Raw genomic sequence first — 26,259 nt, forward strand, 5'->3', positions numbered from 1 at the left:
GAGCGGGGGCGGGGCCGGCAGGGGCCAGGAGCAATGCCCCGCGCACTCCACAAAGCCGGTCATTACCAGGTGTATCCCAGAATTTCCACCTGTTTCCTGCTTCCCTGCCTTGTTTCCTGATTGTCCTGCCCATCCTCGGGCCCGTCCTCACCCCCAAAGCCTGTCTACAGCTGTGGGGTTTCTCCTGGGCCTTCCTGAGCGAGGGGGGGGTGCTGGGGAGGCGTGCAGCTGTGCAGCAGCACCCCTCCAACTCTGCAGTGCTGGTGCCCGGCCGGCAAGTGCTGGAGGTGACGGTGGCCCCTGGCCGTGTGCTCCCGACCGACGTGAACCGGGCTGGCAGCTCAGCCCTGACCTCCACAGTCACCGCACAGGTGGGAAGTTGGAGGCCCCGGGGACCGAGGGTGCTCTGGGGCTGCGGCTGAGCTGGGGCATGGTTGGCTACCTCGTGCCAGGATCTGTGGGCACAGGCAGCTCTCCTGGGGGCCGTGGATGGTGCGTGATGGTCAGCCAGCAACGGGGGAGAGGCAGCCCCGGCCAAACCGCCTTGGAACAGCCACTGCGTGGGGGAAGGGGGTGAAGGAGGTAGGGGGGTGTCCCACCCCTCCCGGACCGGCCAGCACCAGCCACCTGTCATCCACAGGAGCCCCAGCCACCCTCTGCTCTGCCTCGCCGCATCCCACAGCCTGTCTGTGGCCCTCCCCAGTCACCCAGAGTTGTCCCTGCCCCCAGTGGTGTGGCGGAGGGGGCTCTGCAGGGGACCCCCAGGGTGCCCGGCTCCCTGTGCTGCCTCTGCCCAAGGGGCCTGGCTACTGCAGCTGGTGCCACGGTGAGCTTTGACCCCCACCACCAGTTGTTGGGGTTATCACCCACAGCCCGGGAGGCGGCGCTTCCTCCTGCTGCCATGGGAGCTGGGGACAAACCACAGCCCTCATCCAGGGCACCGCCTCAGCTTCTGGTCACCTGACTTCCTGCAGCCTGCCAAGCACCCACCTGACGCCCCCATGCTCCTTCCATCCCCCCCACCCCCGTGCAGTGCTCTCCCAGGGCCCAGGGGTTCCCAGTGCTGCCCACGGGCCTGGGGCAGGAGAAGGGCTGGTCCTCTGCAGGCCGGTGGGGCTGCTGGCATTGCAGAGGGCAGCTGTGTGTGATCGGCCATCTGCCTGAGCCAGGGAACTGCGGAATCCTCCTGCCCACGGAAAGCTGCTCTCTCCAAGCCCAGAGCTGTCCCAAGTCCCCAGGTGGAAAGGACAGGCACCGGCAGCCCAGCGCTGGGGAGCCCCAGGGCGCACACACGAGATGTGCGGAGCTCCAATGTGTCCAGGCATTCCGGCACCAGGGAAACCGAGGGACGGGCCGTGCCGGCGGCTCAGAGCACCGAGGAAGGTTAACAGGAAAGAGATTCCGGGGGTCGGGGGTGAGCAGGGGCTGGGATGGCCAGCTGCCCAGTGTGGGGCCAGTGGTGGCAGGGCCTCCTCGGGTCCTAGGGCTCCTGTCCTCACTGGTGAAGGAATTCTGATTCCAGGTCACTGCTTAGAGAAGGAAACTGGGCTGAGGAGCGCTGGCCTTGCCCGGCTGGCCTGGCCCCCAAGTGGCTGGGGAAGGAAAGGAAGACAAAACTCAGCCCTGCCCAGAGCCCCGTGGGGAAGGCCACCACCGGCCCTTACTCTCCAAAGTGGAACATCTCCGCTTCCTTCTCCTTCCAGAAGGCGAAGCTCCGGTCGATGTAGCCACAGATGTCCTCATTGTTGAAGCTGCCCTGCTGGGCACCAGACTGCAGCCGCGGGGCCGCGGGCTCAGGAAGGGCCGCCGGGGCCAGGGGCCTGAGCGGGCTCAGTCCCAATTTCCGGCCAGGCTCCGTGTCCCAAGCAGGACCCTGGCTGGTGCCAAAGAAGCGAGCTTTGATGTCCTCGAAGCCGTCCGTCCAGGCACGGCGGCCGGAGGCCACCTCATCGGTCACGGCCTTGTGGAAGGTGCGCACGGCCTCCCAGCCGTGAGTCCCCAGGTGCTCAAAGACCTCGAAGCAGAGCAGATGGCGCATCTTGCGTTCCTCGGCCGGGAGGTCACACTCCAGCAGCTGGAAGTAGCCCAGCATGAAGAGGTCCAGCGAGAGGCTGCCATAGGGCACGGGGGCCCCGTCCACGTGGGGCAGAAACTGCTCGGGGGACAGGGGGCCCCGGGGACGCCGGCTCAGCCGCCGCAGCTGCCGGGCTGGCACGTGGGCCATGATGGCCTTCCAGTTGCCCAGCAGGTGGGTGATGATGCCCCGCTGCTGCCACAGGTGGCTGAGCCGGGGCCCCTCGCTGGGTGGAGGGGGCGGCTCGGGGCTCCTGGCAGCCTCCTGCCCCCTGCTCCTGGTGCGGTGCACCTCCAGGGTCCGGCAGGCGGCCGTCTTGAGGGCGGGCGTGTAGGCCGACTTCTTCCAGTGGCTGAGGAAGAGCGTGATGATGCGCTCCTTGCGCAGGCTGGCCAGGTCCGAGCCCGGCCCCGCCCCTTCCGACGGGGCCTCTTCGCAGCTGATGCCCGAGTCGCTGGCTTCCTCCGTGTCACCTGGTGCAGGCTCCCCTCCTTCCGGGCCACCACGGGGCTGTGGGCCCACCGGCCAGCAGCCTTTCGGGCACGGCCTGGGCTGGGCCCCTGCCTCACCGGGGCCCAGATTCAGAGCACAGGGCAGGCCCGGAGCCAACTCAAAGTTGCCACGTAGCATTCGCACACTCACCCCGCATTCCTGGATCTCCCGCTGTGCCTCGCTCCGGGGGGGACCGGCCGGGGCCCCCCTGCAGGTGTCCAGAGGCCCCGGGGCGGCTGCCTTCCCCTCGCTCTGCCCCAGCCCGTTCACCCCTGTCAGCAGCAGGGACAAGCTGCGTACCAGGCGGGCGATGTGGCTGCACCAGAACGGCAGGGGCTGTCCGCCGGGCCCCGTTTTCTCTGCGCCCGCCGGCCCCTCGGGCTCTGCGGCCTGGGCCGGGGCTTCCTCATCCTCCGGCCCTAGGGGCCGCGGCAGGAAGTGGCTGTTGACCGTGATCCTCACCAGGGGCTCGGGCAGCAGCGCCTGCAGCTCGGCCGCCAGCCGGCCCAGCTCGCTCTCATACTCCTCGCAGCGGCGCCGCAGCTGCAGGTCTGCGATCTGCTTCTCCAGGTACACCAGGTCGTCCTCTGTCAGCAGCTCCCCGAAGGGGCCAAGGATGGCCCGGTGGGCCTGGGAATAGCGCCAGGCGGCCGGCTCCCCGGGTCCTGGGCCGCCACTGTCATCCTGGGCACAGGGAGGACAGGGTTGGGGGCCACAGCCGACTGGGCCTCACGTAGGAGGAAGCATTGCCCTGCCAAGCGTGAGCTCCCTGCGGACCCCAGCCTGCACCCCAGCTGGCCCTGACCTGGCCCTGGAGGGTAAACCTGAGCTACAGATTTGACCTGGGTTTTCCCAGAGCTCCTCTGCTGACTGTTCTAGAAGCTTAGCCTAGAGGCCTCCAGCTTGTCAGAACACGTTCTGGATCTAAAGACACTTTGTTCAAGTGCACTTAAAGGAGTTAAAATGTGGAGCTGGGAAGGTGGCTTAGTGGTGGAGCGCTTGCCTTGCATGCATGAAGCCCTGGGTTCGATTCCTCAGTACTACATAAGCAGAAAAAGTCGGAAGTGTCTCTGTGGCTCAGATGGTTGAGCCTTGAGCAAAAGAGGCTCAGGGACAGTGCCCCCACCCTGAGTTCAAACCCCAGGACTGGCAAAAAAAAAAAAGTTAAAATTTGAGTCTGGAGGGGCATGTTTCCCTCTGCTTCCTCCTCCCAGAGCCTCTCCCGCCCCAAAGGATCCTGCAGTCCCTGTCTAGGTGGCGGCCTGAGACTCTGCCTTGCAGTCCCTGGGCCGTGTTGGCCTGCAAGAGCTGCCCGCCCCGCACCGGCCGACCACAGCCAATGCCCCAGTCACCCAGCCTGCCCACCTCCATTTCCCAGAGTTCTCAGCACACTCTGACAGGCTGGGACAGCAGACCCACACGACCAAGGGCCGTAGTGTGCGGTGCCATCAGTCGCCCACGTCTAGAAGCAGGTGTGGCTGGGGCCAGGGTGGAGTCAGGTCCTTACTGTTGTTGGGTTTTAACCACATTAGCTGCTGGTGTAGGCCTCTAGGGTCAACTTCTAGAATACTGCCACACGGCAGCCCGAGGGATCCTGTTAAACCCCAGGTCAAATCACAGCCGCTTTTCTGCTCAGATTCCACTGGCTCCTTTGACACCCCCCTGGCCCTGAAGTAGCTGCCCTTTCTTCTGTGCTTCGCTCGGGCCACCGACAGCTCCCGCTGCATAGCTCGCTCGGAGCGCGCACTGCACCTCTGCACCGCTGGACCTGTGCACTTGCGATTTGCTCTGCCTGGCGCGTGCCTGGATCCAACCCTCACAGGGCTCCTCACTCTCTTCCCTCTCAGTTGGTCTGCCCCTGCCCAGGGCACTGCCCAGCACAGCCTGCTCTCTGACTTGGTGGGCTGCTGGCTGGCCCGCCCAGCTCAGAGCCGCTGACCCTGGTCGGCCCCTCCAGTGGCAGAAGCAGAAGCTGAGGCCACAGGGCTCAGGGCCTGGCCTGGGGCACTACCTCTTCCACTTCCTCTTCCTGGAGCTGCCTCCCACCCGCCCTCCACCCCGGGCCCCGCCCCTGCCCGGCACACCTGGGCCTCGGGATCCAGAAGGGGGCCTGTACCCAGGCGGGCCTGCAGTTTCCGCACCATCACCTGACGCTTCCACTCTGGGATGGGCCTGCCGAGTTCATCCTGCGTGGGCACCAGCCCGTCCAGGTCTCCCGAGGGCAGCACGTCCAGCTGCAGGGCAGCGAGGCCCTCTGGGGCCTCCCCTGCTGCCATCTCTGCCCCCTGTACAGAGCAGGAGGAGACCCAGCAAGATCAGCATCTGGTGTGCAAACAGGACGTTCCCTGGACGAGGGTAGCAAGGGTCACAGACAGCCCCGCCACCTCCCCGGCCCCTCGGTCCCTCCAGGGTAAGGACCCATCCGTGTGGGTCCAGATGCATGTGGGAGGAGGCACCATCTCCTCCAAGGCTGGGAAGAGTGTGCCATGTAGAAGGGCAAAAACAGCACGGCTAGACTCCAAACTCTGGCCACCAGCCAGTACTGCAGGACTGCTCAGAACCTTTATGACCCTGGGGTCCCTGTCTGAGGCAAGTACCAAGTGGCACTTCTCAAACTCATATGAGGTCCACTTTGTGAACTGGGAAAGCAGGGTTGGACAAAGGAGCAGGCCTCCTCCGGAGGGCCCAGTGCTGTCTGGCCCAGGAGGAGTGGGCACCAGGCCTGCCTGCCCATGGACAGCTACTTCTCTGTGCTGGGTGCAGTTTCCAAGGGGGACATGGAGAGTCCCTGGGTTCAGGACCAGGGTGAGGGCCTGGCACTGGAACTCTCGGGGTGACGGAGAAGGGCCACACGTTTTCTGCGATGGCTTCTGAATTTCCCATCCCCTCAGAACCAGAGGTGCCACGGCTGCCCTGGAGAGACCTGGAGTCTGTCCTAGAGGAGGGGCCTCGCTGGGGGTGGAGGGGCCGTGGCCTGGACCCACTAAGATCACATGGGGCTGGCTGGGCTTTGGGATTGGCTAGGGGCAGGGAGGCTGAGAGACGCACCTTGGCGGTGGCTGGGGTGCTGGTGGTGGCCCCTGGGGAGGCTGTGCTGGCTGGTGGCTCCCTTGGGCCAGGCTGGCCGGGCCAGGCTGGGCTGAGAGTCACGGCTGCTGGCAAGAAGGGGAGCTGGAGTCAGAGGGTGGCACAGGAAGGGCAGAGGCAGAGATGCCCAGCCTCAGAGACCTTAACCTTACGGAGCCCCGGAAGACACCTGGCCTTGGAGCGGCTGGGGCTCTGCACACGCCACCTTCCCCAAGCTTCTCGCTGGCGTCGGTGGGGCCTGGGCCAGGCCAGGCCACCTGTCAGCCAGCATCTACTCCCTGCCCCCCACTGGTCCTGCAGCTGGACAGAGCTGCAAAGGCCACGAGGCCTAAGGCTGAGGGACCTGTGGCGGCCACACCAGACCCCAATGTTAAACCCCCGCCGCACCAACACACACAGCAGTGCCACAGCCCAAGAGAAACAGGTACACACCGTGACCTGGGCACACACACGCACACACACTCACACAAAGATACACATGCAGCATCTAGATACACAGTGGCATACACACACACACACAAGCACACATGCCTGCAGATACACAAACATACAGAATATACAGAGACACACACACAAACAGGCCAGACGCACACAGAACACACAGAGAAACACATGTGTAGCATACACAGACCACATGTATATACATATAGTCATACACATACCTGCACACATGTACACATAGACAAAAACCCCAGAGACACTGACATGCATGCACAGGTACCTGCAGACACAGAGACACACGTGCACATGTACATGCAGACACACATATAGGCAATGCACTCCCCTATGATCACTTAGCTGCCACGTGTCCCGTGTAGAGGCAAAACCCCACTGCACGTGGCCTGTGCTACTTTTCAGGCCACCCTGTTTCAGTTTGGTAAGTGCTGGTCACTGGTCTCTAGTGAGTGGTCACCACAGGTGAACGGCTCTGCTGTCCCCTGCTAATGACTCACAGCAGCTGGGACCCACTCAGCCTGCCCATTCCCTTCAAGACAAGTCACTGTGGTGCAGTGCTTTAAAAAGCAACCAAGCGTCAGGCGCCAGTGGTCACACCTGTCATCCTAGCTACTCAGGAGGCAGAGATCTGAGGACCATGGTTCGAAGCCAGCCCAGGCAGGAAAAGTCTGAGACTCTTAACGCCAATCAAAGATCAAAAAGCTGAAAGTAGAGCTGTGGCGCTAGCCTTGACAAAAGCTCAAAGGCAGAGACCCTGAGTTTACGCCCCAGACCCAGAAGCAGATAAAGTAAAAGTCCTTAAACAGCAACCAAGCTGACAAAAGGTGGGAAGAAGTGGCAGTGGTGGCAGCCCCTCAGGAGGCCCCCACACCAGTCCACGCCAGTTCTGCGCAGGCCAGTCCTGCGCAAGCTCGAGCACTCACGTGGGGGGCTCCCGAGCTGCGAGCCCCCTCTTCCTCCATCCTCCACAGAGAGTCTTGCTGCAGACAGTGGAGGGGGTGGGAAGGGTGGCGGTGGGGGTGTCATCAGGATCGGCACCTAGTGGGGGGAGGAGACGGGCCTGGTCAGCAGAGGCCCAGGTAGACCTGACTGGGGCCTATCCCAGTTTTTCCAGGTGGGCATGAGGTAGGGGGGCATGGGCACTCATGCCTGCCTGCAACCCCCAGCCCTGGTCCAAGGCCTGGCTGCTTTGTCCGGAGCCTGGCCTAGGAGTCGAGCTGTCCTGCCCCTGTCCCTCCCACGAGGGTGCCCAGACTGGTGGGCCTGCCCACCCTCTCCAAAGAGAAGGGCCTGACTGGTCACAGGGAGAACCTCAGTCCACCTGGAACTTTCCACAGCCCTCTAAGTGTGGCTGTGACGATACCTTAAGCAAAGATGCCTTGCCTAGGATCTACCAGGAGGATCTCTACCCATGCCCTGCTGCTGCTCCGTGCCTGCTGGGAGCCAGGCCAAGACCAGGCCTAGCTTGGGAGTGAGCCCCTTCCCAACCGCCTCCAGCAGGGCCGCTGAGGCCAGCTTGCGGGGTCGGGAGGTGCTGGGCTGGCCGGCAGGCGGGGGTCAGCCCATGGGGCTGGGAGGTGCAGGGCTGGCCGGCAGGTGGGGTGAGGGGCAGCCCATGGGGCCGGGAGCTGCAGGGCTGGCTGGTAGGTGGGGCAGGGGGCAGCCTGCATGGCCAGGAGGTGCAGGGCTGGCCGGCAGGCGGGGGGCAGGCCCAGGCATGGCCTTGGTCACCTCTACAGACTTTGGCCACTGTCTGTGGGAAGCCAGAAAGAGCCCTTGACTCCAAGTGCTGCCCTGCTCAGCCTTGCCACCTGACCAAGAGAAGCCCAGGCTCCTGTCCCTGGCGACCCAGCCGCGGGGCTGGGCCTGCTCTGCCTCCCCGACCTCTCCAGGTCCTCGAGTCAGGGGAGAGGCCGCTTGACCCCCATCTCCAACCACTGATGCCCGGCTCTGGATCTGCTGCCCTGCCTCCAGCTCCCTCGAAGTGTCCCCCAACCATCAGACTAGAGTCTCTCAGCAGGGGGACCCCAGAAGACCGTGGGACTTACAAGTCAGGGATCTGGGTCCGGTACTGGGGCAGCCCTGACCCCAGCTCAAACCAGCGCCGATGCAAGATGTACGACGCGAGGCCACCGTCCAAATCATGAGCTGGGGCTGGGGCTGAAGCTCATACTCGCATCTGCCTTTGAGGTTCCTCTCTGCATGGGTCCCGACTGCGACTCCGCCTGCGCTGCCCACACCCCAGCCTCGGCGCCCACCTCGAGTATGGCAAGGTGTGCTGCCCCTCCCACACACCACCCACAACTCAGCCCACCAGGTCCCGGGGAAGGGCACGCCACCGGAACCCCCATCTGCCTGGCCCCACGCACCTTCTTCCAGGGATCCGCAGCGGCCCAGAGGCCCCAGCCCTGGGCCTCCGTCCAGACTCGGCCTAGGAGACCGTCAGGAGCCGGCCCTAGGCAGCGCAGTGCAGGGAGCCGCGGCCATGCCGGGGTGTCGGGGGCTGTGGGCGCTGCGGCCCCCAAGAGCGGCAGGTGTCACATTAATATTTGAAGGCCGAGGTGTCGGGTGGCCAGGCGGGCCGGGGCTGCACAGGCGATCCTTTACCACAGATCCACAACCCTCCCCCACACGGGGGCCACGGTGGACCCTCTGCCAGCCGGGGACCCTCAGGTCCAGCTCCACGCCCCTCAAGAAGAGACCAACCCGATGAACCCCCCGTCCACAGTCCAACAAGCACTCCAGTGGGGTAACTGAGGCTCGGAGAGGGGTGCAGAGCTTCTGCACAGTCCTGCATGTGGATAGGAGAGTTGGACCAGGGTTCTGCTGAGCCCAGAGCCTTTGCTTTGGCAGCCCAAGGCCCTGGGTGGTCTCCTGCATGCAGGGGTGCCCGAGCGGCAGGGGTAGTGCCGCGGGTCTGCGCGTTCCCACCACGAGGGCAAAGCCTGCGCACTGCCCTGGGCCCCCGCAGGGATGCGTGCAGGGCAGCCCAAGAGACTGCAGCGCACCTGCTTGCTACTTGCTCTAAAACGGGGGTCCCGGGCTTCTGCTCTTTGGCTGAGACACAAGTCCACGGGGTCCAGCCTGGGGCCGGGGAGACAAGGATCCTGCTGGGGTCTCAGGCCCCTCTCCCCGACTGAAGCCCCCTCCTCACCTCACCCGCAGGGAAGTGCGGCCTGGCTAGGCCAGCAATGCTCACTTCCGGCTGGCAGGACAGCAGAGGCAGGAGTTGGCCCGAGCTGGGGAAATGGTCTCTTAGTGTGGTCCTTGCAGCCTGGGGACCTCAGACCACTCTTGGGGCCTTGGCTTAAACCCCACTCTATTCCCCACTGAGAAGCCAGAGAGCCGCCATGCCCCCATCCGTGAGCCACCATGCCCCAGTCTGTGAGCCTCCATGCCCCAGTCTGTGAGCCTCCATGCCCCAGTCTGTGAGCCTCCATGCCCCAGTCTGTGAGCCTCCATTCTCCCGTCTGTGAGCCTCCACTTCCCCATCTGTGAACTGGCTGCTGAGGTGTGGAGTTGCTGGGAGCTGCTGGCCAGGCCTGCCCCATCACCACACGCCTGCCCCTCGATGGTCCTCAGGATGGGCAGGAGGGCCAGTGTCAGTCCATCTTTGGATCCTCACAGCTGCCCAGCAAACCTGCCTGCATCCTGGCCTGGGCCCCGTGAGTCTGGGGTCACACTGGCCGCAGGCCTGCCACCTCAGGCCTTGTTTTTGGTGAGATTTGAGCATCGCCGGCCTGCCATGCATTATACATCCAGGGCGGCCGTGCGAGCTGGGTTACAGCCTGTAATGCCACCCGGGCGAGAAAATCATGACCTGAAGCTGGGTCTGGACACCGTCCCCGAGGCTGAGATTGGATTACTGGCCGAGTGGCCTGGCCCTACCACTCCCCAGACAGGACACGGTCCAGGGGAGCCCCTTGCTGTTCTCTGGGCCCCATCTTCCCACCTGCCGAGGGCAGAGCCCGGCTCCTTCCCCTTGGGGAGGGGACAAGCCACCGCCAAGCTTGCTGGGACAGGCTCTCCAGTCCTGAACCTCGACAGGGAGCGGAGGCTCAGCGTCGCGCAGCACGGCAGCCCAAGGGTCCAGCAAGCACGACTCCATCCCGCGGGAGTGAGTACACACGTGGGTGAGCTCGCGGGCCAGTGCTGGGGCCTGTCCTGCGTGCACAGAGGCCTACGGGATCCGAGGCAGTGCAGCCATCAGCCAGCGGGGGGGGGGGGGGGGGGGAGGAGGGGGAGCAGGGTCTGCTTTGGGGGTCCTTGGAAGGTGGCCCAGCCCCTCACCTTGCAGAGGGGAGTCTGAGGCCCTGGGAGGGGCAAGGTTGGCCTTTGGGGGTGTACATGGGCCCCACACTAGGGAGCGGGTGCACTGAAGCCCCCCCACCCATCACAGGGGGACAGTGAAGGGCCTCCCATGAGGCCCCTCCCTGGACCCTGCGGGCAGGGTTCAGCACTGACAGGCTCTGCCCCCTCCTACCCCAGCAGTCCCAGTCCCGGGGCAGCTCAGGCGTGGCGGCAGGGGCAAATGGCGGATGTCCCCACCTCCTCCAGGGGACAGGGAGACGGGTGCCGGCCACCTATGTGTATCGCATTTCCATCAATATTGCAGCAGGCTGGGCTGTGTGCACTGCCCTGCCGGCCCGCACCTGCTGGCCCACGCCCCGCCCTGTGAGCAGAGGCGGAGGTCTGGGCAGGGGGCAACTCCAGGCAGAGCCCGGTACCCCTGGTGGTTGCTGTGCAGGTCTAGGGGAGGCGACATGGGGGCCGGGGTGCAGTCTGAACCCTGAGGTCCGGATGGCTGTGAACCACATGCCGCTGAGGGCCAAGGCCAAGGGCCGGGGCTTGCAGGGCTGGGTGGGCGCCTGGAGGTGGGCAGGAAGGGCTGCAGAGAGCAGGAAGTGGAGGCCTGACGTCACGGTGGGGTGGGGGCACCGGACGCCAACAGGCGGGTGGAAAGTCGCCACCTGGCATCGTAGTGACCCCGAGGAGACAACCGGTACCAGAACCCCAGGAAGCCTGGGCTGGGCTGGCTCCCCTCAGCCTGGGGGTGTCCGGACGCCTCCCCCAGAGGAAGGGCAAGGCACGGCAGAGGCTGGCTAGAGCCAGGATGGGACCGGAAAGCAGGGGCCTCCTGTGACAGTGTGAGGCCGGGTGGGGGACAAGGCAGGGCGCAGGGGCCCAGGCCTGTGGCAGGGACTGTGGAGCGGCGTCAGTCAGCGGAGCCATCCTCCCCACCCCCCAACCCCATCTCCATCCAGGTGTGGCCTGAGCCGGGAGGACGCGGGAGTTTGGCAGCCCGTGACCCCGGGTGCGGGGCCTGTGACAGGCAGCCCATCTACAAACCAGCTTCTGCCCAGGAAGAAAGATCGTTCACCAGACAACAACCACAGTCACTGAAAGGACCGGCCCGAGCTCGGGTCCCGGGGCCTCGGGAGCCGTCTGAGCTGCAGCAGGCGCGGCGCAGGGTTAAGGCGGCCGCAGGGTGGGACTCTTGGCTAGGACTGCGTGAGGACCGCACGGCGGGCCCTGCTGGGGAAAGGGAGGACTCTGCCTCAGTTTATCCTGGATGTTCTGAGGGGGTACCTCGAGAGAGGAGAGGTATAGAAGATCTGGGGCTGGGGATGTCACTTGTGGGTCTTGGGGCTGGTTGGGTGCTGTCACCGCCTTGGGCTGGACAGAACGTGGGGACCGCGCAGGGCTGCGGAAGCGCTGGCTGTGTCACCAAACTGCTGGTGTGGCCCTCTCCAGCTGGCCCCTCTGCCCTCCTCTCTCTGCCCTCCTCTCCTCTGCCTCCCTCTCCTCTGCCCCCCACCCCAGTCCCTGCTTTCCGCTGCCCCCTCTCCTCTGTCGGCCGGCACCCGCCCATCTGCTCCTCTGTGGACTCTCCCTGCTTCATTGGCTCATTCATACTTGCTCAGCCATGCCTACTGCTGGGGGGAGCGTAGCAGAACAGCAAGACCCCTGTCCCTGCAGCGTGGAAATGGGCACGGAGAGGTGGGGAAACAGGCCAGGCAGTGCGTAGCAGGGTGCTTCTGGGTGCTTAGATAAGCTCACCACAGCGGGCCCAGGCCTGGTCCCACCTGAATACCACAAGCCTCACATGATGCCCTGAGTCACACGCATGGCGTCTTCCATGGCCCACACAACACACCTGCCTGGACCAGGTTTCAGCCCGGGCCCAGTTATAGCCTCTCTCCAGCCCTGCGCCTCCAGCCTGCCCCAGCCTCCTCCCTGGCCCTGCCCCAGCCTCCTCCCTGGCCCTGCCCCAGCCTCCTCCCTGGCTCTGCCCCAGCCTCCTCCCTGGCCAGTTGTGGCACTGCATGGTCCTGCCCAGACCCTTGCCCCTGACAGCACTCCAGTGCGAGATGGGTGCAGCAAACACTGCAGCTCACTGGGTGGCCGTGGGGTGTTGACTGAGCCTGGGTCCACCCCCAGAATGACAGAGCCCCTAAGGCCTTACCGGCTGGGCCATCCCCCGCAGGTACTGGGCACAGTCCTGGTGTCCATGGTACTCCGCCAGGTCGGCCGCCGTGTACCCGTCTTCATCCCGCAGGGAGGGGTCCACGCGGTGGGAGAGCAGCGTCTGGCAGCACTGTGGGGAGGGAGAGGCGCGGTCACTCCTGCAGCTCAGTGCCCGGGCAGGCACTTCCCTGGCTCAGCAGCACGGGTGGAAACAGGCTGCCTGAACGAGGGGAGGGACTTGCATCAGGGCCATGGGACACCGAACACCTGCCCGGGGCCCCCAGGTCTCATCCTACCGCTGCCCCGGCTTACAAGGGAACCAAGGCCTAGAAGTGGGCCACAGAGTGTCCTGTTTGGAGGGACGGGCATCCGAGGTGTGCGGGTGCCAGGGCCCTGGCAGGATGGCAGCAGGTGGCACCACCTGAAGCCACCTGAAGCCCCAGGGGTCACCGGCAGCCTGGGTTTCATTTGTATGATCCCCCTTGGCATGGAGTACCATTTCCTCGGGGGAGGAAGGTGGGCACTGAGCACCTCAGCAGCCCGAGGGACCAGACTCAAGCCTAGCAGGTCAGGGAGGTGCCTCCCTAGGAGGGTCGGCTCCCTCAGCAGCCTCACCGAGCCCCAGGCCACAGCTACTCGAGGTATGGGCCCTGGGACGGAAGGACGCCAGGCTGAGGGCCAAGCCTGAGGCCCAGGCAGCTTTGGATGACAGGCAAACCTGAGCATGGCTGTGCCCCAAGGAAGTCTTATTTACTGAGCCGGAGATGATAACTTCAGATGACTCTTGTGTGTCATGAATTATTCATCGGCTTTATTTTTTCTCTAGCGGTTTAAAGATGTGAGAACACAGCCAGGCAGGATGGTGGGTATTTGTCACCTAAGCGCCTGGAAAGAGGAATGAGGACCTGGAAGTCAAGGTTAGGGTGGGAGTTGTGGCTCAAGTAGTAGCAAGCACAAGACCCCTGGTTCAAACCTCAGTACTGCCAAAAAGAACCCAGGGCTCAAGGCTGGCCTTGAAAAATAAAACAAACAAAAACTAACACAATTAATATCCCCAGCACACAAGCGCACACACACACACACACACACACACACACATGCTCCCCCGTATACCAGAAAAGTAAGTAAATAAAAGTATGAGAACTACTTTTCAACCTGTGGGGCTATAGGAGATGGCCCGTTCCCAGCCCATTGAAGCCATGGATTGTATCCCACATGTGACTGGCAGATCAGGTCAAGCCTCCAACTACACCTATAGGTCATTTTTTTTTTTTTGGTCCGGTCGCGGAGCCTGAACTCTGGGCCTGGGCGCTGTCCCTCAGCTCTTCAGCTCAAGGCTAGCACTCTACCACTTGAGCCACAGTGCCACTTCCAGCTTTTTTCTTTTTGCTTATGTGGTGCTGGGAATCGAACCCAGGGCCTCACGCATGCAAGGCAAGCCCTCTACCACTGAGCCACCTTCCCAGCCCCTCTATCGGTCATTTTCAGTTATAATGTTTGTCCTCTAATCAATAAAAATCTGCAATACAAGGAAATAAAAGAGTGAGAAATAGGCTTACTCCACAAAGACAAGAAATGACAGACTGTAAAACCACTGTACCTATGACATTCAAAGAAATAAAATCCAAACTTGAAAATTTAGGTGTGAAATTATAGACTGTCAGAGGTGATATCGGCAGAGCACAAAGCCTCAAGCCTGTTCTCCCAGCCACTTTTGGGAGGCTGGGATCGGAAGGATTTTGGTTCCATGCCAGTCCAGGCAGAGCAGTCTGAGTCTCTACCTCCACAGAAGAAGCTGGGCATGAGGGGATGTACTTGTCATCCTACGATGATGGGAAGTCTAAAATAGGCAGATTGTGGTCCAGGTGTGCACCCAGGCAGTAATCGAGTAAGGTTATTTTGAAGTATATTTAAAAACTAACTAGAACAAAAAAGGGCTTGAAGCCGTGGCTCAGCGGTCGAGTGCTTGCTTAGCGAGCAAATGTGGAGCTCTGAGTTAAAACCCACCACATTCGCCGACAGTTAGTAGGGAAAACTGGCCAGAAGAAGCAACCCAGATACAGCAGAAAGAGCCAAAAAGATGAAGACAAGGAAGCGGGCAATTCCTGCTCTAGTTTGGAGGCAGGCCTGGTGGGAGGAAGTGAGGTCACCGGGCGAGTCCTTAGAGGGGACCCTGGGACCCTGGCGCCGTTCACCGTGCTTGCCAGGCACCCTGAGGGAGCCGAGCTGACGGACACTGTGGTGAACCGGGCTCAGCACCATGTGCTCCGCTGTGATGTGCTGAGTGGCTAGGCCCAAAGCCACAAGAGCGAACAACTATGGACCACAAGCTCAGAGGAGAATGAAAATAAACCTTTCCTCCCTGTAAGCGGTGACAATCTCACGTGCTCCACCGCAGTGAGGGAGGCGGAGTAGAGTAAGGGCTGACACACACACACTACGAGCGCCAGAAGCAAGGGGAGCAGAGGGGGGCAGAGGGGAGCAGAGGGGAGCAGAGGGGGGCAGAGGGGGGCAGAGGGGAGCAGAGGGGAGCAGAGGGGAGCAGAGGGGGGCAGAGGGGGGCAGAGGGGAGCAGAGGGGAGCAGAGGGGAGCAGAGGGGGGCAGAGGGGAGCAGAGGGGGGCAGAGGGGAGCAGAGGGGAGCAGAGGGGAGCAGAGGGGAGCAGAGGGGGGCAGAGGGGAGCAGAGGGGGGCAGAGGGGGGCAGAGGGGAGCAGAGGGGGGCAGAGGGGAGCACAGGGGGGCAGAGGGGAGCAGAGGGGGGCAGAGGGGAGCAGAGGGGAGCAGAGGGGAGCAGAGGGGGGCAGAGGGGGGCAGAGGGGAGCAGAGGGGAGCAGAGGGGGGCAGAGGGGAGCAGAGGGGGGCAGAGGGGAGCAGAGGGGGGGCAGAGGGGGGCAGAGGGGAGCTCGGGGACAATGGCTGAGAATCTTCGAAAAGTAGCCAGCAAGCACCAAAGCACAAACCCAAGAATTCCAGGAACCCATGTTGGATAAACACAGAGCAGCCAGCAGAGGCCAGAAGACAATGAATAACTATGCATGTGTGCATGTGTGTGTGTGCGTGCGTGCGTGCGTGCGTGCGTGTGTGTGTGCGTGTGTGTGTGTGTGTGTCTCCTGGGGCTTGAACTCAGAGCCTCAGCACTGTCCCTGAGCTTTTTCATTCAAAGCTGTTACTCTACTATTGAGTTACTCTTCCACTTGTGGCTTTTTGGTGTTAGTTGGAGATAAGAGACTTTTCTGCTGGTGCTGGCTTTGAATTGCGATCCTCAGCTCTGAGACTTCTGAGTAACTAGGATTACAGGTGTCTGGCCCCAATGCTATTTTCAAAGCACTAAAGTGTGATTGGAAATGCCCAGGCTGCATTCTATTCCCAGCAGATGTTCTTCAGCACTGAAGATAGACAAGGGTACGGGGAAGAAGGGAGCAGGGCGGTGACTTTCCAGCAGCTGCCTGCAGGAGTCTTGGGAGAGTGAGCCACTTGGAAAGCCTGAGCTGCAAGAAGGAGGAGGAAGAAGAAAGTGGTACCCTTGTGGCTAAATTAGTCTTCTATTCACAAACAATTGAACTCGGCCTGGCCCAGGCCTACATGACCCGCCTCTGCCCTGCCCACCTGCGCTCTCCCCACAGCCTCCATGCTCTTTCTGGAAAAAGCCAAAGCCCCAGGGGGCCCGTGGGACCACTGTGTCCCCATGTCCGGGCATGTCTGAGTGGGATGTCCGTGAGGCCTTCGGTGAGCCTCGCTCTCACCAGACCCCAGTGCAGACAGGCTCTCAGGGCATCTCCACTGCACAGGTTTATGAACCAGGAGGTGAGCACGGGGAAGGAAAGTATGTTCCCAGAAGTCATAGACAGGAAGCAGCCCCGCGTAGCCCACACCCCTGGCTTCTGGACCTGTGCCCTCCATGGCGCTCTGCCCCAGGGGGCTCAGGATCCCTGAGGATGGCAGTGCTGGGAAGACCCCAGTGCCGTCCTAACAGGGCCTTGGTGGGCGGCAGCATTGCCCTGCACAGACTTGGGAGTGTAACAGGTCAGGTGGCCCACAGGGAACTGCGGAGGGAGGCAGAGAAGCAGGCCAACAGACCGGGAGTTCTGTTGGGTTCTGTCTACCACCATTGAGCTGCCAGCTCTGCGGGCCTGTGAAGCCTGCCCTGTGCAGGGCCTGTGTCACAGGAAGGCAAGCGAGTAGGCCTGGAGGGCGGAGGTAGCTGTGACCAATGACCTGTGTCTCTCTGCCCCACTGAGAAGCCAGCATTCCTTATCAGTGCCACACAGTCACTTTGGATTGCTGGCTCCTCATTAATTGATGAGCTCAACAGCAACCTTTGCCACAGCTCACTTGTAGCTGAATCATGATTACAAGCAGCTTTTGCAGTGACCCCTCAACTACCGTAGAAGAGTCCCTGCAGATTCAACAACCAGAACGGAAAGCTCAAATATCAGCTTAGCATTACCACCGGAGACACTGTCTTCAAAGAGGTGAATGAAACAAAATGCTATTTTCTCTCAATATACACAATAGTATATTAAACACACACACACACACACACACACACACAGAGCTGTTAATCCTTGAATTAGAAAGGCAGAGAAATGCTGTTGAATTGGAACCACACATCTAGCAGGGCCCTGGCGAGTCATGCTTGTAATCCTAGCTACTCGGGAGGCTAAGATGCGAGGATTGCAAAAGGCAGCCCACGCAGGTAAGACTGGAGACTCTTACCTCCAATTAACCACCAAAAAGCCAGAAATGGAGCTATGGCTCAAGTGGTAGAATGCTAGCCTTGAGAAAAAAGCTTAGAGACCGCGCCCAGGCCCTCAGTTCAAGCCCCAGGACTGGCACACACACAATAAAGATCCTAAAAGGTACATGAAAGCCTGAGGCTACACTTCTATTACCTACACACAAAACCGCCAAAAATATTCCCTCTGCAGTTATGAATGTCTGCCAGGAGATAGGAAAGGAAAGGCAGACAACACAAATTAGAAATGGTGGATGGAAGGGCAAAACAAGCACCTACATATCAGTAAATATACCCGCTATTGCAATAGAAAGAGGTCAGAACAATGGAATATATTTGATCTGACTATGTGTCACTAGCAGAGATGTATATTTAAAGATTTAAATATAAGGGTTCAAAGAGCAGCAAGTAAAAGATGGAATAAGATTTACTATGCCACTAAGCAATGGGAAGGATCTGCAGCACTACAGATCTACAGAACCACAGGTATACAGTACTACAGGTCCACAGGTCTACAGTACTACAGGCCCACAACACGAATCACAGTATCACAGGTCTACAGAACCACAGGTCTATAGAACCATAGGTCTACAGAAACACAGGTGTGCATTACCTCAGGTCTAGAGCTCTACAGGTCTATAAAACCTCAGATGTGCAGTACTGTAGGTCTACAGAACAACAGGTCTGCAGCACTTTGTGGCACTACAGGTTTATGGTACTGCAGGTCTATAGAAATACAGATCTGCAGTAACACTTCATTAGGGTGGAACACATACAATGCAGGTTCACAGGGACACATAGGAACCCAGTCACCCCCAAACAACAGCACCCTGACTCAGCAGTCTGGATAAAACACAAAAATCTGTACATGTCACATACATGTGATTGAATGTGAATACAGCTGACAGACACATACAAAACAACCCACAGACTCTAGTCTTTTCACAGACATGCTAAATATTTACAAAACAACGTCCACATGCACGCTTACAAAGTAGCTAATGACAGAGATCAAATGGTTGGAATTATTAGAGAATATTTTCTGGCCACAGTGTAATCCAAGAGAAATCAGTTACAGACTTAATTTCTGAACCATCATGTTTAAAAATTAATAAGCACCTTCAAGTAAGTCCAAGGGGCAAGGAAGAATAAAGACCAGAAATTAGAAACTATTTTAGCTGATGAATTACAAAACCCTAGGACACACAGCTTAGCAGTCAAGGAACACAGAAACAGGCCAGAAATGAGCAGGGAAAACACCCCTCTCAAACACTCAACAAAGGCTGGGTACTGGTGGCTTATGTCTGTAATCCTACTCAGGAGGATGTGATCTGAGGATCACAGTTCACAGCCAGCCCAAGCAAGAAAGCCCACGAGACTCTTATTTCCAATTAATCAGCAAGAAGCCAAAAGTGGAGCTCTAGCTCAAGTGGGAAGATGCCAGCCTTGAGCAAAAAGCTCAGAGACAGCACTGAGGCCCTGAGTTCAAGCCTTAGGACTGGTGTGTGCATGTGTGCACATGTGTATGTGCACATACGCACATACATGAATATGGAGTTCAAGTACTAAACAAAATGTTAGCAACTCAACTGCATATAAAAAGCTACCAGGATCGAGCTGCATTATTCTGAACATGCAATGCTGGCTTAACACGGAAGTGATCAGCTCAGGTCCAGCCGTTCTACCTTGGATGTACGTCCAGGGTACAGAGCAGCACCACTGACCACAGCCACGAGGTGGAAGCGCCAGGTGCCCACTAAGAGATGAAGATGAAGAGGAAAGTAGCCACACGATGAACTATTGCTTCTTCTTAAATCCTCACCTAGACTACCTAGACTACCTCACAGCCTTGAGGATGCTGTGCTAAATGAAAGAATAAAGACTGTGCCTTCCATCCTATTGGGGTACCCGGAGTCTTGGAATCGACCTGGTTGCCAGGGGGTGGGGATGGAGAATGGGGCGTGGGAGAGCGGGAAGGGAGCACAGCACTATGGATGCCCCTCGCCCAGCTGAACGGCGTAGCAAGGAGACGGCAAATGTTGCATGCTCTGAACGACAGTTACAATGCTTGGGTAATTACACCCAAGGCAGTACAGCGGGGCACGAATGGAAGCCATTTCAGCTCCTTCAGAGACTACAGCAGCACCAACTGTGTGCTTGTTTGGTCTTGGTTCTTTGAGACAGGGTCTCTTTAGGCAGCCCAGGTTGGTGTGGAAAGTGCGATCTCCCACCTCAGCCCCCCCAGTGCTGGGGCTATAGGTGTGCACCACCACGCCTGGCTGGAGTTTTGTTTTTAAAATGTGGAAATAGCTGTTGCCACCAAGAAGAGCCTGAGCAGACCTGGACGCTGTGCTGTGTCCTGGCTGGGCTCCTGGACAGACAGACACGAAGGAAAGACAGGCCATCTGGAGGAAGGAAGGATTTTGTTTATAACATCTTGTCATTATTAGGAACAGATGGAGCGGATGGGGGTCCCGGGCAGTGTACTGCAGTCTCTGTTTCTTAGCATCCTGAACCTGTTCTAAACTGCTTGAAATAAGGATCTATGTTAAACAGCAGAGGGGAGCACATCGTCCCACATTTCCTGGAGGAGTGGAGGGAGATTTGACAGATGCGCGCACATGAGGGCCTGACCGCCGTCAGGTGTCCAACTGGATACTAGTTAATTCTCAGGAATTATTGTGGGTTGTTTTGTAGGTGTGATCATGGTTTGCGGTGTGATTTTAAAGAAGTACACGCCTCCCTGGAAGAGGTTTGCTAAAATATTTATGGATCAGATAATGTGAGGTCTCTGATTTCCCTCAGATAACTGGGTTTTATTTTTTTGGGGGGGTGCTAGTTGTTGGGGATGAAGCCAGGACTTTTGTCACCTTAAGGTAGCCCCAGCCCTTGGTTCACTCAACCAGTCGGGGTCGGGAGCTTCTGTGTGCTCTGGAGTCGGTAATGACAGGACTGAAGACAGCAGAGGTCCTGCCTGCCCCGGGGCCTGGGTTGGCGATTATCTTCATGCTGGGAGCTAGGGGCTCCTCAGAGTGTCGCGCTTGTGCAAAGATTTGGCTACTGAGGGACAACTTTGTGCCTGGGCCACCTTTTCAGGAGGAGCCGAGAGCCCCTCTTGCCACCAGCGGCCTGGCCTGTTGGGGCCATGCCTGAGGCACACAGAAGTGGCCCTGTCCCCTGCCACACCCCTGGACCCCTTCTCCTCCCCGGGCAGGTTTGCCGTCACCCCCACCTCCAACCCTGTCTGGAGGGATATAAATTCTTAATTTCAAGCAGTGTAGAATATAGATTTATAGAAAAGTGGGCAAGCCTCTCCCATAATTCACTTATGACCAAGACCCGATCATACTTCCTTCTAGAGCTGGAGCGTGGCAGGTGGAGGGGAGGCCCGGTGGGAGAGGCTGCTGGGGGCGGGGAGGTCAGCCCCTCCAGCCGCTGTTGTGGGTGGAGCCAGGGTCTCCCTGGTGCCCGCGGCTGTGCAGGGCTCTGGGACTGCTCCTTGGGTGCCATCCCTTTACCTGACACCGCTGAGATTTGAGCACCTGGAACTGCAGCCACTGTGGGTTTGTGCTGAGCACAGTGTCCTCAGGCCACCCCTCCACGGTGCCCGGGACGGGCCTGGCCTGGACCAGGAGCCACGGGCAGTGTCCATCACCTCTCAGCCTCTCTTCTGGGCTGAGGCAGCTGCGGCTGCAGGACTTCGGGAACCATGGAAGCCACACCATGGCCGTGAATGGGTCCATGTAGGCACTGGGTGGGGCGGGGGTGGGGCCGGGCTCTGGGGCGGGGACGGCCCTGGTGAGGCTGTGCAGTGGCCCCAGCTGCCCATGGCTTTCCCCTGCTGAGCATCAGGCCACCCAGCAGACAGCACCCCTGCCCAAGCGGGGCTCACAGGTTGTTTTCGAGATGGGTGCATGAGTTGGAGGGGATTTGGATACTAGCAAAGTGGCTGGGCCACTCACAGCACAGCCCTGTAGCTGAGGAGCCACCACACCATGTCCCGAGCACAGGAGGTGTGATGCTTGGTGCTGCCTTCTGACCTTGAGCACATGCTGGGCCCACAGTGCCTCAGTTTACCCATGAGTGAAAGGGGAGAAGTAATACGTCTTGTACAGGGTTGCCTTGAAGGCTCAACAGCACACTTCAGGAGGAAGTGCTCAGCTTGGGGCACGCTCCTGACGGTGTAAGGGCCCCCAGCCCAACAGCCCTGAGGCGGCGTACCTCCATCTGCCCATTCTCTGCTGCGTCGTGGAGGGGGGTCCCACCCCACGAGTCTCTCATGATGGGGGCACCCAGCAGCAGCAGCCGGTCCAGAATGGGGGTGTGGCCACCCCGGGCGGCGAAGTGCAGAGCCGTGGCCCCCTCGTTATCCCGAGCAGTGAGGCTGATGTCAGTGAACGTGGCCTGGAAAGGGGGAGCGGACAGCCGGTCTGCACAGGCCGCCTCGCCCAGGGAGAAGCCCGGGGACTCTGAGCACAGTGGGATCGTCTTCAGGGAAGTGGCCCCATCCCTGGGGAGCCGAGGCCCACCGCGGTTCGGTCCCCTGCGTCCTGTGACAAGGACAGCTAGCACGAGCCCAGTTGCTTTTAGCTGGAGATACCACGGACCCAAATCTCAACCCACATAACTGCCATGTGCGGCCTTGGGGCCTTGGGGCCCTGCTTTGTGCAGCCGCCTCCTGACCATCCTGAGCTCTCCCCTCTCCCCCCCTCACACCCCATCGCTCATCACCAGTGGACCCTCGGGACCCCGGTGAGCCCCACCCCAAGCCCATCTTCCGTTGTGGAGGGGGAAGTACCCCCTGGCTCTGGCCTCTCAGTTCTCATGGCTTCCTCTGCAGAAGAGGTGGATTGACTTGTCCAGGACTCTGAGGACATGTCTGGAGTGGCCAGGGCCGGGCTCGGGCCACGGGGCACTGGTCACAGAGCACCTGGGGTCGCAAAGCCTGAGAGTGTCCACCAGACTCTTGGGAAAGACCAGGGGGCCTCACTGCTGTGGGCTCTGTGGTCAGGGTCTAGCGCAGCTGTTCTGAGTGACCCAGCACCTGGCGGCACCCAGGCCCGCTGTCCACAGAGCTTTGACCCCCAGTGCATGCCCCCCCCCCCCTCCCGGGAGTCCTTACCAGCCAGACCACCAGTGAGTAGTGGCCGCGGGCCGCGGCAGCGTGCAGCGCGCTCATGCCGTCCAGGGCGCGCAGACGCACGTCGGCACCGCAGTCCTTCACCAGGAACTGTGCCAGGTGCAGGTGGCCCTCCTGGCAGGCCAAGTAGAGTGGGGAGGCCCCAGTGCGGGTCCGCTGGTTCACGCCGCTGCAGGGGGAGAGCGTCAGCGGGCTGGTGCCCACATCCATGCCAGCGGGGCTGGGCTGGCAAGCCGCCGCGCTGTCCTCTGGCTGCCGCTGGCCCCCATGACCAGCTGCGGGGAGGGCAGCCTCCCACCCGAGGATGGCTCATCTGGACTTCACGCCTGACCTCTGAGCATTACACACTGTTTCCCAACTCCTTCCAGCTGCTGTCCAGGGCTTTGGAGCCCGCACGGGGGGGGCTCCTTTCCTTTGCCTGGGCTCAGGTACCCCACATAGATTATTGGAGGGTCATAATCTGGCCCCCGTGGGGACACAGAGCTGACCCTTGCCAGGGTCCCCAGGGTCTCGGAGTCCCTCCGCTGCTTTCCAGGTGCCCCGAGCTGCCGGGGGACGCGGAGCCCCAGCCCGCTGTGTCCTGCTCGCCCAGGCGTCCGGAGGGTAGGAACCCAGAGTGAGCGGCTGGGTTGTCCTTGTGCCCAGGGGCTCACTGAACCCCTGCTTGGCCCTCACCCCCCACCTCTGGGCCTGGAGTTGGGCCCCACTCCGGAGGGCCTGCGAAGGCGTGGCAGGGCTCAGGAGAGGCCCACCACCCCTCCCGATCCCCCTGCCACGGGCTCTACCCGGAGAGGGTGAACACCGCTCACTCTGGGAAGGGCCAGGGAGCCTGGGTAGCAGGCAGCAGGGAAAACTGCCTCCCCTCACCCAACCGGCCCCGCCTCCCCTCCACCCGCCTCCCCTCACCCCTACCTGCCTCCCCTCACCTCCACCCACCTCCCCTCACCCCCACCCGCCTCCCCTCCACCCGCCTCCTCACCTCCCCTGCCTCCCCTCACCCCTCCCGCCTCCCCTCACCCCACCCGCCCCCCCTCACCCCACCCGCCTCCCCTCACCCCCACCCGCCTCCCCTCACCTCCACCCACCTCCCCTCCACCTGCCTCCTCACCTCCCCCGCCCCCCCCTCACCCCACCTGCCTCCCCTCACCCCCACCCGCCTCCCCTCACCTCCACCTGCCTCACCTCCACCTGCCTCCCCTCACCCGCCTCCCCTCACCCCCACCCACCTCCCCTCACCCCACCCGCCCCCTCACCTCCACCTGCCTCCCCTCACCCCTCCTGCCTCCCCTCATCCCTCCTGCCTCCCCTCACCCCACCCGCCTCCCCTCACCCCTCCTGCCTCCCCTCCCCTCCACCTGCCTCCCCTCACCCCTCCTGCTTGTCACCCTCTGGCTTCAGACTCACTGGGCCACCTGCAGCCACGCACCTGGGCTCCCTGGCCCTTCTCAGCGCCACCTTCCCCGGGTCCAGGGCCCTGAGGAGAGGGCCACGCTCTCACCTGCTGTGGGCCACGGTCAGCAGCTTCAGACAGGTCAGGTCGCCGCTGACGGCGGCGTGGTGCAGCGGCAGCGCCCCCTCCTGCGTCTCCAGCGTGGCCGCGTGGCCCTCCCGCAGCAGCCACTCCACCACCGCGGGGTGTCCGAAGCGCGCAGCCAGGTGCAGCGGCGACACGCCAGACGCGTCTTGGTCCTGCACAGAGCAGCAGGGCGGGGAGCTGGTGGCAGGCTGGCCAGCCCGGCGGGACCGGGCCCGCGTGGCCAGAGCCAGCTGCCTGAGGCTGCTCTCCATAGGGGGCCGGGGCACCATGCCAGAGAAGAGGTGGGCCAGGCATCCACTTGCTGCACCCCCCCCCCCGCCCCAAGGCCCAGTTCCCCTCCCACTCAGCCAAGCCGCTGGCCTCCTGCTCGGCCCTCAGCGGGAAAGGCCAGGGGGCACATGTCTGTAGGTGACAGCTCCCGCCTGGGGAGCGCTGCCTGAGGGCGCTGTGCGTGGACAGGTGGGCGCTGATGGAGGCCCAGGCGCAGGTGCTGTGACGGCCTGTGGGGCCCCGGCCCCCGTGCCTGCCCTGTGCTCCGCGAGCGAGGCCGGCGCAGCGGCCCAGGGCCTCCCCCGCCCTCCTCCCATCACACAGGCGACGCACAGAGGTCACAGTTGCCTAAGTCAGCTAAGAGCGCACTTCTTTTTGGACCATGTCACCCAGGGGCTTTCTCTTGCAGGATGTGTGCACGGAGGAGCTGGGCACACCAGACAGGACGGGCACTGACCCTCACCTGCCCCACAGCCCACCTGTGCCATCGGGACCCGAGCTCCTGAGCGGAGTCCCTCTGCACCTCTGCATTGCTGGGCCCTTTGGGAAAGAGGCCCCATTGACCACCTCTGACCAGAGACACTGGGGAGACTGCACCGGGAAGGCTGGCAAGTTCAGGCTGAGGGAGGGAAGTGGAGGAGCCAAAAAGGTTCCCCGGCCTCAGCCTGCTGGGCATGCAAACCAAATGGGGTCAACACAGCTTGGAATCCACAGGCCTTGGTGCTGTTTGGGTATAGGGAAGCGCAGGAGGCAGAGGTACCTGAGGAAAACACAGCCTGGAGCCACGAGGCTGGGGCCAGACGTGGGCCTGCCCTCCCTTGTTCCGCCCTGGCTGCCCCGTTCCTGCTCACCTGCAGCCCGCAGCCCCCGCCTCGGACCAGCCAGCGCAGCTCAGCCAGGTTGCCTGTGGCGGCAGCGTCGTGCACCGGTGTGGCCCCGTTGTGGGCCTGCTGGTTGCTGGGCAGCTTGGCTCGCTCCACCAGGAACTTGACACAGTCCAGGTGGCCGGCTCGGGTGGCATGGTGCACCAGGCCAGCCCCCAGGGCATCAGTGATGCCCGGGCCCAGGGCACCGGCCTCCAGCAGCCGCTCCAAGGTGGCCACGTCCCCATCCCTGGAGGCCACCAGTGCCTGCTGCTCCTCCATCCTCTGGCACTGGCTCCTGGTGGAGGCTGTGCAGAGGCTGACAGGGCTTCCTGTTTCAGGCGTGGACGCGGCAGCCATCTCTGGTTACCCGATAACAGTGCGCAGGGCAGATGGGAGGCAGTCACGGGGCGGCGGGGGCGGGGGTGGGGGACAGGTCCTGGGGATCAGCTCTACCCACGCCACTCCTGGGGGGGCTAGGTGCCTGGGCTGTGGAGTATGGAATGGGTAAGTCTTGGGAAAGGACCGCTGTGAGCCGGCAGGCCGGAACCGGCCAGCTCACGAGAGGCTGGCTGGCCCAGGCTGTCTTCAACTGGAAACTCCTCTTCCCGGCAGCGTCTCTCTGTCACCTGTACAGCCAGGTGAGAGCAAGCCGTACCATGTTCTCATTCTCGGCCTGGGCCGGGTCTCTGCCACCTGGAGGGCTGTAGATCTAGACAGCACAGGCTCCTGAGCCCGCATGGCCGGCCCTGTGTAGGCGCAGCCCCAAGGGGCACAGGAAGTCTTCTCCTCTGTTCTCACAAAAGAATGGATCCACCCATGGTATGATTGGAAGAACTTCTTCTGTTAGGGTCAAAATGTCAGCTGGCATCACCCACAGGAGGCCTCTTGCTTCCGGGGACATCACCCCCGGGAGGCCTGCTGTCCCATCTGGCTCTTGGCTGCCCGCACACCGGGCACTGGGTGTGTCCAGGTTTCTGGACAGGGGGCCTTCAAGGTGAGCCTGAGGGTGTCAGGCGTAGCCCCTCTAGCCAGCACAGCATCTCTTTCCAGATTGTTCTCTTCGCTGTCCTTTAAAATTTGTTTTTAGCCTTAGTTGAGATGTTCATTTTTCTATGCAAAGCATCATCTGCACC

General features: G+C 61.4%; 1 protein-coding gene across 1 annotated transcript; it reads right to left on the reverse strand.

Moving 5' to 3' along the window:
• Positions 1-1,660: 1,660 nt before the first annotated feature.
• Positions 1,661-25,405, reverse strand: Espnl (espin like). The gene is made up of 9 exons (XM_042702330.1): positions 25,112-25,405; positions 23,952-24,142; positions 22,436-22,622; positions 21,535-21,717; positions 12,576-12,707; positions 7,033-7,147; positions 5,615-5,718; positions 4,651-4,851; positions 1,661-3,250 (listed from the first exon to the last, which is right to left on the reverse strand). Exons 1-9 carry the CDS (start codon positions 25,403-25,405, stop codon positions 1,661-1,663), a joined length of 2,997 nt encoding a protein of 998 aa, XP_042558264.1.
• Between the last annotated feature and the right edge of the window lie 854 nt (positions 25,406-26,259).

This window comes from Dipodomys spectabilis, unplaced genomic scaffold (genome assembly GCF_019054845.1).
Source record: "Dipodomys spectabilis isolate Male_0828 unplaced genomic scaffold, ASM1905484v1 ptg000321l, whole genome shotgun sequence".
NCBI classification, from domain to species: Eukaryota; Metazoa; Chordata; class Mammalia; order Rodentia; family Heteromyidae; genus Dipodomys; species Dipodomys spectabilis.

What these genes read in the sequence shown, in the direction of transcription:
- Espnl (XM_042702330.1), bottom strand. Translation starts at nt 25,405, where the DNA reads ATGGAGGAGCAGCAGGCACTGGTGGCCTCCAGGGATGGGGACGTGGCC. An exon ending in CTGACCGTGGCCCACAGCAG is followed by an intron (nt 22,623 to 23,951) that starts GTGAGAGCGTGG and finishes CTCCCCCTGCAG; the next exon opens with CGGCGTGAACCAGCGGACCC. An exon ending in GCACCCCAGCCACCGCCAAG is followed by an intron (nt 4,852 to 5,614) that starts GTGCGTCTCTCA and finishes TGCTCTGTACAG; the next exon opens with GGGGCAGAGATGGCAGCAGG.